The sequence below is a fragment of the Chinchilla lanigera genome, unplaced genomic scaffold, assembly GCF_000276665.1.
Source record: "Chinchilla lanigera isolate Chin_1 unplaced genomic scaffold, ChiLan1.0 scaffold00021, whole genome shotgun sequence".
NCBI classification, from domain to species: Eukaryota; Metazoa; Chordata; class Mammalia; order Rodentia; family Chinchillidae; genus Chinchilla; species Chinchilla lanigera.
The window spans coordinates 29,329,083-29,342,563 of NW_004955422.1; the positions used below are offsets into that span (position 1 = coordinate 29,329,083).

Below are 13,481 nucleotides of genomic sequence, written 5' to 3' on the forward strand. Positions count from 1 at the left end.
GGAGGTGATGATAGCTTCTCCCTCACATGGCTGTGGTAAGGACCGAGTCTGTTAATAGAAAAGCCCCACTTACATTTATCCTAGAATTATTTATTCAGCTACTCAGGAGGCCAAGGTGGGAGGACTGGAAGTTCTAGGCCAGCCTGAGCAACCTAGCCAGACCACTCCTTCTTAAAAAAAAAAAAAATTGAGACCTATTCCAGTCGGCGTTTTATTACCAAGCCAAATGCTGCAGGATTTGGAGCTGAACAGGGCAGACAAGGTTCCTGCCTTCACAGGGCTCAAAGTACAGTTCCAGGCAGAGAAAAGGCCTGTGCAAAGGCCCAGAGGCAGGAAAACATAGCCTGCGTTCAAAGAACAGAAGAGAACCCATTGTGGCCAGGACCTAAGGGGAAGGGGGGGTTGTGGAGGAGAGAGAGGGGGCTGAACCACCAAGAGGGCCTTCTAGCCATGCTGAGGATCTTGGATTTGATTCTAAAGATAAGAGGAGTCATACATGATCAAAGCCACCTGTAATCCCAACTACCTGGGAAGCTGAAGCAGGGAGATTGCAAGTTGAAGTCCAAACTGGGCATGGTGGCAAACGCCTGTAATCCCAGCACTCTGGAGGCCAAGGCAGGAGGATCACTGCAAGTTCGAGGCCAGCCTAGACTACATAGTGATTTCAAGGTCAGCCTGAACTACATACAAAGAAACACAAAAAGTACACACATACATATAGTTTTGTTTGTTTCAGGTACCGGGAATTGAACTCGTGACCTTCAGCTTGCCAGGCAGGCGCTGTGCCGCTGAGCTAAACCCCCAGCCCCTTGTTTGGTTTTGTTTTTGTCTTTTTTGACAAAGGACTCAGGAGAATGTACTAAAAGGAACCTAGAGCGGGCACGATGCGCGTCACCTCCGTCCTGGGCTTGGGCCTTGAGAAGCCCATGGAAGGCTCAGTCTCACCCCCTCGGCTCCAGGCCCCTCCGGCTAGGGCCCCTCCTGGTGCGGACTCTACGGGCGGCTTCTTCCTTTCCCCAGCCTCACCCCTTGGACGCAGACCTAGGAGCCCTAGGGACTGAGGCCCGGGCGGCCCCTCCTCCACGCAGCTGCAGGACAGCGCCTCGCGCCTTCCAGACGCGGGAGGGAGGGAGGTGGGCACTCCGGGGTGAGCGGCCCGCCGAGGGGCCCAGGGGCCTCCCAGGGAAAGGCATGGGGGTGGGGCACGACCCTCTGTCCTCCCCGCCCTGTCCCAGCCCCGCCGCCGTGGGAACCCCAGGCCGGGCTGTAGAGTGCTGCAGTGATGAGGAACATCTGTGCGGGAGCCGTCCGTCCCGGGGCATTCAGGCGGGCTGGGGAGCCTCTTCCGCGGGTCCCGAACCGGGACCAGGACTCGCCCACGGAGCGGGGCGCTCACGAGCCCCGGGCCGGGGAGGGCGTCTTGCCCCAGCCGCGGTGGGCACCGCGCGGAGGGCTCCCGATGGGACATCGCCGGCCACGCACCGCCAGACCCTCCACTGAGCTCGGGGCCGGAGTAGGGCCGGGCGGTGACAGGCATCCGTCCGGGTCCCGGTCCCGGAGGCCCTGCGGCTGGGACCCAGGGGACCCTGGAAAGGGCAGCTTGTGCTCCCGCGGTCCTCTGCAGACCCGGTGCACGACCTCTGCCCGGGCATCGGCTCCACGCAGAACCCAGCCCAGCCCGGCAGGCCAGATGGGACACTGAGGAGGATTTCGGCATCACGCAGGACCCGCGGCAAAAACAGAAAGAGATGCGGGAGAAAGCGCCGCGCCCAGACGGCGAGCGAGCTACACGGGAGTCGAGTGCAGGGTTAAGGAGCCGAGGTGCCGTCCTAAGAGGGGCGGGGCCAGGGCGCTGCCCAGCCCAGGGGCAAGGGCGGGTGTGGGGGCGGGATTCTCTGAGGGGCGTGGCCAGAGGAAAGCGGGGAGAATCAGCGATGACCCCTCTCTTGGTATCAAATCTATCTTAGTTACTTTTCTTACTGCTGAGAGAAAATACCCCATACCTGAAGAAGGAAAGCTTTATTTGGCTCAGTTTGTAGAGGTTTCAGGCAGCTGGCTCCAAGGCAGGGTGGCCCATGGCAGAGGGGTATGGCAGAGGAGAAAGAATCCATGGCAAAGCAGGGTAGGCAGAAGGCAGTGAAGTAACACACAGCAGCCACCTTGACGCTTGAATAACTTCTAATTTGGATTTTTTTGAGGTTTTCCCATGATTCAGTTGAGGTTCTTCATTCTTAGGAAAACGTCACAGAAGTGGTGTCACACCTTTGGGGTGTATCCTCCAGGATCCCTGGTGGTGAGATGTATTTCTGTTGTCCAAGGCAGCATCTGCTGGGCACCTGTGATGTAAAATGACTACTTTACTCTAATTGATTGGTTTTATTGTTTTTGTTTGTTTTATCTTTTGTTGACAATAAGGTCTGCTATGTAGTTCAGGCTGGCTTTGAGCTCACTGTGTGGCCCAGGCTGGCCTTGAACTCGAAGCAATGCTTCTGCCTCAGCCTCCTGAGTGCTGGATTATAGGTATGTGCTACTATGCTCAACCCTTTTTTTGTTTGTTTTTTTGAGACAAGGTCTCACTATGTAGTTCAGACTGGCCTTGAACTCACAGGGATCTGCCTTCCTCAACCTCCCAAATGCTGGGATTACAGGTGCACACCACCATAACTGGCTTACTCTGATTGACTGAGTCCTGGGGATAAACCTAGGGCCTCTCCAATGCTAGGTAAGTGCTTTACCACTGATCTACATTCACAGACTTTTTTTGTTTTTAGGGTTTTTTTTGTTTGTTTGTTTTTTTGTTTTTTTGTTTTTTTTTTGTCTTTTTGAGACAGGGTCTCGCTATGCAGTTCAGGCTGGCCTTGAGCTCACTTTGTAGCCCAGGCTGGCCTCGAACTCGCAACGATCCTCCTGCCTCAGCCTCCCAAGTGCTGGGATTACAGGTGTGTGCCAGCACGCCCGGCTTGTTTTTAGTTTTTTGAGACAGGTTCTCACTATGGAGCCCAGACTGGCATCCAACTTTGTGACCTTCCTGCCCCAGCCTCCTAGGATTATTGGCGTGGGACCCTGCACATAGCCCTGTGAGAAGCTTTTGAACAGACAACATAATCTTATCGTAGGATCCCACTCTGGCTGCCCTGAGGGGAATGTTGAGGACAGAGTGGGAGCAGGGAGACCCTGAAGCAGCGACTGCAGTGACCCTGACCTGGTATGAGGCGATGGAGACCAGGGTAGGTCCAAGATGTGTTTAAAAGTTAGAATTGGCATGCCTGTAATCCCAGCTCTCCGAAGGCTGAGGCAGGAGGATTGTTGTGAGTTCAAGACCAGCCTCGGCTACAAAGTGAGCGTAAGGCCACCCTGAATGCACAGCAAGACCCTGTCTCAAAAAGCCAAAAAAAAAAAAAGAATAAAAAGGGCTAAGGCAGTAACTCACTGGTAGAGCACTTGCCTAGCATGTGCGAGGCACTAGGTTCAATCCCCAACCCAGACGGAGACAGAGACAGACACAGAGACACAGACAGAGACACAGAGACAGATAGAGGCAGAAACAGAGACACCAACACAGACAGAATGTAGCCTAAGATGTGTCTCACATAAAGAAAGAGGGACGAGAGAGAGGAATGGGGGAAGGACAGCTAAGGGAGGACCTGATCAGATCCGGAGGTGGGGGCGGAGATTTCTGGACTCCTCGCCTGCTGTGGACAAGGACACGGACACGGACACGGACACAGACACAGAGGTACCTTCAGTTACAATACAGATGCAGAAATCCTCTTCCTAACACGCTCACACTCTCGCTGCAGGCCACAGAGTGTCCACTAGAGGCCGCTATCTTACCAGCCGTCGTCTCCCACACGCCCAGCTCGCTTTTTTTTCCTTCACGCATGCGCAGACTCTGTTTACCGTGGGAGGGGGCGCCAGTAGCCAGAGCTAGATACGAGTGGGCCCCGCAGGGTTGCGATGCGTGCTGGAGCTCAGCTGCTCTGGAGCCCACTTAGGGCGCCTTGGCAATTCGCTGTCACTCAGGCTCAGAGCTGAAACGGGAAATGAAGGGCACCCAAGACACGGTTCTTCTTTGAGTGTGGCTCCTGCTCCCTGCCCTCTTTTATATAGGGAGTCAGGTTTTGCCCTCTTTTATATAGGGAGTCAGGTTCTGTGGGGCCTCGAAGGAAAACATAACATTTTGCAAATTTTACAGACCACGCACAGAAACCTAGGAGCACAAAGGTACAACTTTTGCCAGGTGCGGAGTTGAAGCATTTGAAGCATCAGTGACTCCCAGGTAAATGTACCTCTGATTAGTCGGGTGTGGTGGCACGCCTAGCTGTAATCCTAGCACTCAGAGGCTGAAGCAGGAGAATCGCTATTTCGAGACCAGCCTGAACTACATAGCCAGATCATGTCTCAAAAAACAGACAAAAGGGGGCTGGGGATTTAGCTCAGCGGCACAGCGCCTGCCTGGCAAGCGCAAGGTCGTGAGTTTGATTCCTGGTACCGGAAAAAAAAAAAAAAAGACAGAAAATGGGCCTCTGATCACAAATAGGAGCATATTTATTTGCTGTCTGCCTCCCACCAAGAATGTGGGTTTCAAGTTATGAGCTTCTTGTAGCCCGTTCCTGGCACAGTCCGGGCACTTTCCGTTGGTCTAATGAACCAGCTGGTTCTCCGGGTAGAAGCTGACAACCACTTAGCCTGTCACTCAGTGCGTGGGTTTGGGATATCTCTGAACCCTCAGAAGAGTGGGCATAGCATTCGTTTGAAAGCTGAGGATGCAGCCAGGGGTAGGAGCACATGCCTGTAACCCCAGCACTCCACAGGCTGAGTCAGGAAGATTGCTACCAGTTCAAGGCCACCGTGAACTACATATTGAGCTCCTGTCTCATTAAACAAACAAACCTGAGGATGCGGAGGGCCAGGGAGGAGAAGCAACGCCCGATCAGAAGGGACTCTGTCTGCTTCCCTCGCTCCCCCTTGGCCCACGGCCATCGTCCTCACCACTCTAACTGCGCCTTGCACAAGTCCCTGATGCAACCCTGTACCGGCCTGGGGCACCCTCTTGGGGGCAGTGCTGGGAAGGAGGTTTTGCAAGAGTTGGGGTAGGCAGGAAGTGGGGCCAGCTGCCGAGATAAGGGCGCCCTGCTCCCTCCGTGCAGCTCCTCCCACCACTGGTTTCCTCTTCCCATCCCTTTCCCGGAAAGTGGCGCCTGGACCCTGGCCCTGGCCTCGCCCAACCTGGGCCTGGCCGTGTGACTCACACCTCCTTTCCCTCTGGAGCCAGCTGGGCTCAGAGGCTGCGGCTCCCTGGAAGCTTGGCTATGTGACTCTGGGCATGGGAGCCCCCTCTGGTTGAAAGTTCCTGACGCTCAGTAAGACTGACTCTCGGAGAAGCTCTAAGGCTGGGCCTTAGGCTGAGGAGGCAAAAGGCGGGATATCCCACAGCACCCCAACAAGCCCACTCTGACTGGATGACTCACACCAGCAGGTGTGAGGTTGTGGACTGTGTGAACCCTAGGGGTGAGAGAGGTGGTGCGTCCAGAAACCAGGGCCTGGTGGCCCTCTGCCTCTGGGACAAACTGGGATCTTTGCAGAGAGTGTGGCTGGTCCCCTCAGAGGTTTAAGACCCATGCCATGCTGAGTGACCCCCTCCTCTCAGAACCAGCTCACACAGGAGCTGGCCCAGGACCTCTTGGAATTTGAGAGAGCCTGAGCCATTGTCACCATTCCAGGCTCCAGTTAATATTTTTTAAATCAAGAAATGCCGGGCTGGGGATTTAGCTCAGCGGCAAAGCGCCTGCCTGGCAAGCGCAAGGTCGTGAGTTCGGTTCCCGGTACCGGAGAAAAACCAAAAATAAAAAATAAAAATAAAAAAAGAAATGCCAAGATGTGGGTTATAAAAATCATGATATGTGTATATCTTTTTTTTCTTTTTTTGGTCTTTTCAAGACAGGGTCTCACTATGCAGTTCAGACTGGTCCTGTCTCAGCCTCCCGAGTGCTGGGATTACAGGTGTGTGCCACCACACCCAGCTCGGTATGTGCATATTTTGAATTTATCCAGTTTATTGTTTTTAAAAAGAAAACTACACACTAGTCAGGTTTGACTTCAACTGGAAGATGTTTAGTGATTTCTTTTTCTTTTTTCTTTCCGATACTGGGAATTAAACTCAGGACCTTGCGCTCACCAGGCAGGCACTTGTACCACTGTGCTATATCCCCAGCTCTCAACTGGAAGATGAAAAGAAGTAAATTGGTTTTTGGTGGGAACATGAGACATCTCCTAAGCCTGGTTCAGACCAGGCTGATTTCTGGGAAAGTTCTCGAAGTCCAAGTCCCAGTGGCCCTGGGTAGGTCACCTCCCCTCTCTGATGCCTCCCTGTCCCCTCAGAAACTGTACCAAAGGTCCCATACCCGGCAGGGCTGCTGAGACAACCCCCTTAATGAGGTCTCTATGTAAGCCAAAACGTGAGCCTATATTATTACAATCATTATTACATCGAGCCTTAGATAGGTGGCACTGGCCCGGGAAAGTTGTGAGGAGTCAGTGAGTTGACATTTCTAGTGCTTAGTGCAGAGCCGAGGAGAGAGTAAGCGCTCTGTAAGTGTTCGTTAAACAACACTTAACTTCGGGTCTCGACCCACGGTGCTGGTCTTGGGGCTCCGCGGGCTCCCAGCCCAGCCCTGGCAGCGGCCTCTCCAGGCGCGGGGCGGGCGTTAATGATTTCCCAGGCAGGGCTCCGTGCGCTCGCAGCGCGTCCCGTCCCCTCCCGCGCGCCGACCGAGCTCTTGTGCAAGCCGCGGGCGCCCGCGCGTTCCCAGGCCCGGCTGCAGCTGCGGGCGGAGGGCAGGCGGGGGCGGCGCTGTTTGTCTAGTGCGGCCGTGCCAAAGACGGCGGGCCCCAGACAGCCAGGCGCCTCCGTACACCTGGGGATGCTCAGGTTAAATAGCTCCGCATTCCTCGGGCCCAGCTGATGGAAACGCTCCCAGGCCGCCGCCGAGCCGGCCTCCAGATGGGCTGGGCCCGGGCCAAAGGGGAAGAGAAGGAAACGTGGAATCCAGAACGCGCCTGGATGGCTGGGGAGGTGGCCGCCCCGCCGCAGCCCCTTCCCGGGCTGGAAGGAGGCCCCGCTGCGCTGGAGCCCGGGGGACACGCCCACGGCCCCGTGGGTGGGCTGGGGGGGGCCGCACGTGAGAGGGAGTGGGTGCACACGTGTGCCTCCGAGGACACGCCAAGGACACACAGCCACAATTAATAATTTATAACTATCAAGCGGTATGTGCCAGGCCCTGGGCTGAACGCTTTACTCCATTTCATTTATTCTGGACACTTGTGGGAGCTTAGTACCGTAAAACAGCAGCCGGATGGGGAGGGGATGGCGAAGAACTGAAATACCTACAGATACCGTGTCCTTTGATACAGTCCATGAAATGCTAGAGCAGAGGCTAGTACCTGGCCTACCTGTTGCTGCTCAATGAATAATCATACTCAACCTTACTTATTTTTGCTTGTCCCCTCTCTCAGCTTGTTTTTGCTGTTGTAAAACTGGCATCAGAATCTTGCCTTTGGCCCCACAGGGATCCATGAACTCTTCCTAAGGGCTGGATCACAGTCAGGCTGTGGGTTCTGGGTGCTATTTGTTTTATACGACCTTGTTTATTGACAAGATGTTTAAATAGTCCTTGCTCTCTCTGGGTCAGGTTTTTGCCTTTTCCAAAACTTGGTTTCTCCATTGTACATAGGAGCTGACCTGGCAGGGATACTTGAGGGCCAGTTGGTGTCCCCAGGGCCTAACAATTGATCAGGGAATTAGTGTACTTGAACTTTTGAGGAAGGGTTTGCCCAAACAGCTGCCCAAACCCTTAACCTGGACCTTCAGAGGCCCAGGAGTGCCCAGCAAAGTTATTACACACATGCAGCCCTTCCACAGAGACCAGGGCACAGATGCCCACGATGCAGTAGGGGACACAAAAACCCTAACAGCTGTAGGTTGCACTTATCTGCAGAACACATGTGCTCACATTCGCCTTCCACACACACCCCATCCTGACTCAACTCCCGGCCTGCATGGAGACAACACAGTCCTTTGGGGGGGGAGGACTGTTTGCTCGTGTGACACACACAAGCCCGGGCACCGTGCACTCCTGTAAGCATAAGCCACGTGTCCAGGCAGATAGGCCCTTGCCAGTGACACCTTTTTCTGCTCAGGAGCTGGGGACAGGACTGGCTCACTCCTCAGAGCCCACACAGTAGCCCCAGGGGACGGCCTGGTTCCAGCATTTGGCAGAGGCAGGCTGGGGTGAGGGGGCTGAGTACAGACCCAGAGCAGGTGGCCTAGCAGCTGTGCAGCCTGGCCTTGCCAACTTGATCACCCACTTGGACAGGCCTGGAGCCCAGGGTAGCCTGCTGGCATAAGGGAGTGGTGGCCTGCTCAGGAAGACCTCCTACTGGGGAATAGGGCCATAGAAGCTCTGCTTCAGACAAGCTAGACCCCAGGCAGGTCCCTTTCACTGGGTCTCACTCCCCCACGGTGGCAAGGAGGCAGATGGTCCGGTAACCAGGTCCTCTGACTTAAATATTCTCAACTCAGAGAGGGCCTCAGCAGGCTCATCTGCATTTTAACAACCTCCCCAGGTGATCCAGGTGGCCCAGTGACCACTTTTTAGAGAAACCCTAGAGGTCTAGAGGATTTAAGTTTATGACACTGGGGAACAGGGAAATGGCCAGAGATGGGGGAAAGAATAGACTTTAAAGACACCGGAAACACTCATTCAAGTCGGTTAAGCGAGACTGTCCAGATGTGGCCCTCCAGGCCCCCTCCTCCCAGCACCAGCTGCGAAAAAGGTCAGAGGTCAACCCCATCCCCCTCCACTCCATGCAATAAGTCACTGCAACTTTACCACTGTCTAAAGTATTTGTTTAATAACAACAAAAAGCCCACCCCCACAGAACTATTGTAAAACAATATTCTCAGTCGGTGATCATTGTAATATACAATACAAAGCAATTTCCTCAGAAATCTGAGAAGCACCAAACGTGACCATTTTTTAAAAGTCTGCTTTTCAAAAAATAGAAACACGGGGAAACCCCCCCCAAAGTCTCTGCCGCTGGGAGGTGTTGGAGAGAGGATCGGATCGCCTCCCCTGCTCAACTCCCCAACTGTGGGCTGGATCCAGCTAAGCACCCAACGGCCGCGGGTCTATCTTGTTTCCCCCAGATCTGACGAGGCGCGTGGGGGGACCGAGAACACTCATTCCTCCTGTCTCCTGGAGGGCCAGGATCCACTGGTCCGAGGCAGCACTTCAGCGACACAAGATGCGATCGTCAGCCGGGACACATGCTGCCTGCAAAAACAAGGAGTAAGATGGTGCAGGTTAGCGAGGGCAAGAGTACAGGGCAGCAGACGTCCCTCCGTCCTCCCAGGAGACTCGCTGAGGGAGCGCATTTTCTGGTCGCCTTGGGCATAGCTGTGTAGGTGCCGGAAAGGTTGAGGGCAGACACACTACAAACCCCCTCTCCGCCACCATCCCCGCTTCCCCATAGGTAGGATGATCTCGCGCTCCGGCTAGAACCTCACCTCGGTCGCCAGGGCGCTGATCTCGCCGTTGAGGGTGCTGAGCGGAGCCCGGACAGGCAGCCCCCGGCCCCCTGGGGTTCCGACTTCAGATTCCGAGTTCAGCTCTAACTGCAGGTCCCTGATGTAGTCGATGACGTGCTGCAGGATCTCCACCTTGCTCACTTTGCGGTTCTGGGGCAGGGTGGGTACCAGCTCCTTGAGGCGTGAGTAGCAGCCGTTCATGTCGTAGAGCAGCACGTTCACCTGCTGCTCGTCCAGCAGGGCGGGCAGGCGCGTCCCGGCGCAGCGCGAGATGGCCACGCTCTGCTCCGACAAGCAGCGCACCACCTCGCCCGCGCCGCCCGCCGTCTTGCCCGCCCTCAGCGCGCAGCTGGGGCCCGCGGTGGCCGCGGCGCTGCCACTGGCGACCTTCATGATCGTGGCAAACGGCGAAACGAGAAACGCGGCGGACTGGGATGACAAGCTCCACGCGTTAGGAAACACAGAAAGGCTGAGAACAGGGTAGCAGAATGCGAGAACGCCTCCGCCGAGCAGGCTTTTATAGGGACGCCGCGCGCCCCCAGGGGCAGGCTTACACCGTTCAAAAGCAGCCAATACGAGGCCTGGAGGCGTGGCCTCGTGCCCCCCCCCCGAGTCCCGCCCCCGTGCTCAACTAGTGCACCCTCGCCTTAGTGGAAAGGTGACCGAGTCTTAAACACAGAGGTGTGAGGACGCAGGCACAGCGGCCGCTAGAGACGAGGGCGTCTTGGGGAGGAGGCAAGGAGGCCAAACCGGTGTTGCCGACGACGCAAAGACCTGGGAGTGGCCCTGTGTTCACTTTCTCACCTCTCCCGCTCCATTGTACAGATGAGAGAAGCTGAGGCTTCGACGGAGAAGTGGCTACTTTTGGGTCTCCCCGGCGAACCCAAGACACTCCAGGCTTTCCAGACCCTCTTGGAAGATAACCTCTCGGACTCTGGTCTCCAAATGTCAGGGCCAAATTTTAAAGCGGGCCCTCTTTTTACCCTCAGTTCGGACTTCCCCATTTCCCAGGGACGCTGCTGTTAATGCTCCCTGACGGAGAAGGCCTAGCCAGTTCCTTGAGGTGGGAGCAATTAATTAGGGAGATTCCTCCTCTGGAATTAAGGGCAAGTGTCCGGGACCCGAACTAGCTAGAACGCGCTGTGAGGCCGCATCCCCGAAATTGTAGCCCCCTGCAAAAATTCGCCACATCTCCAGAAACTAATGATTTTTATTTTCTCTCCTTTTTTTGGTTGGATTTTTTTTCCCCCCTTAAAAACGTCGAAGCGGGTTCTCCCTCCCACGGTGCGGCAGCTGCGGAGATCCAGTCTTTCCTCCCACCCCCACCCCTCCCCGCCCTTCCCGGGCCGGTCTGTGTCAGCGTCTGAACAAGCGGCTCAGACCGTTAGACGCCAGGCCCGTGACGTCACCCATTCATAAAACCAGGACGGGCTGTCAGCCTGGCGCCGCGCGGGCGGTCGCCATGGAGATGGCAAACTGGGCTGGAGCGTGCACGCTCCGCCCCCCCCCCCCCCCCCCCCCGCGTCACCTGCAGACCCCGGGCGGGAGGCTTGGGAATGCGTGTCTTGTGGGCGCGGTCGCTGGGCAAGGGTCACCTTACCTCCCCGCCCCACACCTGCGAGCCTCCCCCACCCAGCCCCGCAGCTGGGGCCGCCTGGGAGGTTTTCTCACCGCCGCCCTTCCCCTAATCCCCCGCACTCCCCTCGGGCCTGGGGAAGGAGGCCTGAGCCGCGTCTTGCGCTGCTGTTGGATGGATTTAGGTGAGTCTCCTGCGGAGCGAGCCCTGCTGTTTGGAATCTGCCTGATTTTGATAGTAGTCACAAACGTGACCATTCATCACGTCCTCACTTCATGCCAGCGCTGCGTGAAGCGTTTTCATAACTTTCCGTATAGAATGGAAGAAATTGAGGCTTTAGTAAAGCCTCCCAAGCAGCCGGGCGTTGGGACGCGCATTCCTGTAACTCCTATTTCTCTGGAGGCTGAGGCAGGAGGATCGAAAGTTTGAGTACAGCAACTTGTCGGGACACTGTCTCAAACTTTTAGAAAGTGTGTGTGGGGTCCAGAGTTGGGGATACAGTTCAGTGACAGAGCCTCCCTGGGCTCAAACCCCAGTGTAGGGAGGAGTGGGGCTTTCGACCAAGCCTTCCAGGAGCCAGAGTTGTAGGGTTGCATGGCACTGATACTGTCGCACAGCAACTTCTTGCCTAAAGCAGGCAGTCTGACTCCAGATGCCCTAGACAAGCCACCAAGCATTGAGACTGAGGCTTACCCTGATAAGCAGGGTTAAAATACTATGCTAACCTAGGAAAGGGTGACCTGATAGCCTACTTTGCCCCAGCAGTTAATTCACAGGGTATCAGCAAGGTTCCCCCTCCCCGCCCCCGCAGATGTTTGGTGGAGAGAACAATAAACCACCCCTCTAGCTCCACCTCAGGAAACCAGGAAAACTAATCAGTGCTTCCAGTTTCAAAGGAGAGAGACATCAGTTAATCAGCTGGACTCCCCATCCCCTAACTACACACCCCAAGACACTGCACACTTCGGAGGCATTGGTCAGCAGTCCTCCAAAGAAGGGAGAGAACATTATGCTGCTCCAAAGAACTGCTGAAGAACCGGAAGGAAAATAGCCAGGGCCGGGCGTGGTGGCGCACGCTTGTAATCCCAGCACTTGGGAGGCTGAGGCAGGAGGATCATTGGGAGTTCAAGACCAGACCTGGCTAGAAAGTGAGCCCAAAGCCAGTCAAAACGCCATAGCGAGACCCTGTCTCAAAAAAGGAAAAAAAAAACAACAAAAAAAAAAATGCTGAGGATCTAGCTCAGTGGCACAGGCGCCTGCCTGGCAAGTGCAAGGTCCTGAGTTCGATTCCCGGTACCAAAAAAAAAAGTATAGAGATCATTTTGAGGCTGGAGATTTAGCTCAGCGGCACAACGCCTGCTTGGCAAGCGCAAGGTCGTAAGTTCGATTCCTGGTATCGGAAAAAAAAAACAAAAATTTTTAAAAAAAAATAGTCAACCAAGGAAAATTGGAATATTAATTCATTACCAAATACTTCTACAGTGACCCAGCAATTCTATCTGCTGCAGTGAATTTCAGGGAAACCTACAAAGACAAGACACACATGTGTGCCCTAGGGCGCTCATTGCTGTGCTGATGCCAGAGGGGAAGTTGGAAATAACCTAAATGACCTGCAACAGTGGCATTATGTAAACTGTGAGTGGCCCATCGGTGCCCAGCATAGCTGCGCAGCAGGTGGCACTTGTGGCTGAGCAGCCAAGACCTACTATTGGGCTGGGGTTTACTTAACTCAGTGGTAGAGCACTTGCCTTTCGAGGCCCTACGTTTGACTCCCAGAACCACAAAAACAAAACAAGAGAAACACTGAATTACAAATAGGGATTGCCACTGTGAAGACGGAGAGAGGAAGGTGAGCCACAAGTAAGAATTTCACCTTTTTATTTTTTTGAGACAAGGTCTTGTTTTGTAGCTCAGGTTGACCTCAGGTTGACCACTATGTAGTCCAGGTTGGCCTCCATCTCAGGGCGATCTTCCTGCCTCAGCATGCAGCTTGCTGGGATTAAAGGTGTGCACCACCACACCTAGCTCAGGAATTTCACTTTTATCTTTTGTGTGTATTGCTGGGGATGGAATCCACACTATTACCATGAGCCACACCCAGCCCCTTATCTCTGCATAGATATTTCATTCTTTTTTTGTTATAAATGGTCTATTGAAGTATAATTAAAAAACCAAGCTGGGTGTAGTGGCACACACCTGTAATTCCAGCACTCAGGAGGCTGAGGCAGGAAGATCGTTGCGAGTTCGAGACTGGCCTGGGCTACACAGTGCATGCAAGGCCAGCCTGAACTGCATAGCGAGACCCTGTCTCAAAAA

The 13,481-nt window shown here is 54.8% G+C and overlaps 1 protein-coding gene across 1 annotated transcript; it reads right to left on the reverse strand.

Annotated features, from left to right (window-relative positions):
* Positions 1–8,886: 8,886 nt before the first annotated feature.
* Id1 (inhibitor of DNA binding 1, dominant negative helix-loop-helix protein) lies at positions 8,887–10,096 on the reverse strand. Its single transcript, XM_005384905.2, has 2 exons — positions 9,569–10,096; positions 8,887–9,335 (listed from the first exon to the last, which is right to left on the reverse strand). Exons 1-2 carry the CDS (start codon positions 9,980–9,982, stop codon positions 9,294–9,296), a joined length of 456 nt encoding a protein of 151 aa, XP_005384962.1. The 5' UTR covers positions 9,983–10,096; the 3' UTR covers positions 8,887–9,293.
* Between the last annotated feature and the right edge of the window lie 3,385 nt (positions 10,097–13,481).

Excerpts from the sequence above, each read along its gene's own strand:
- Id1 (XM_005384905.2), bottom strand. The coding sequence starts at position 9,982 with ATGAAGGTCGCCAGTGGCAGCGCCGCGGCCACCGCGGGCCCCAGCTGC. Across the intron at positions 9,336-9,568 it reads TCAGCGCCCTGGCGACCGAG|GCAGCATGTGTCCCGGCTGA; the intron begins GTGAGGTTCTAG and ends TTGTTTTTGCAG.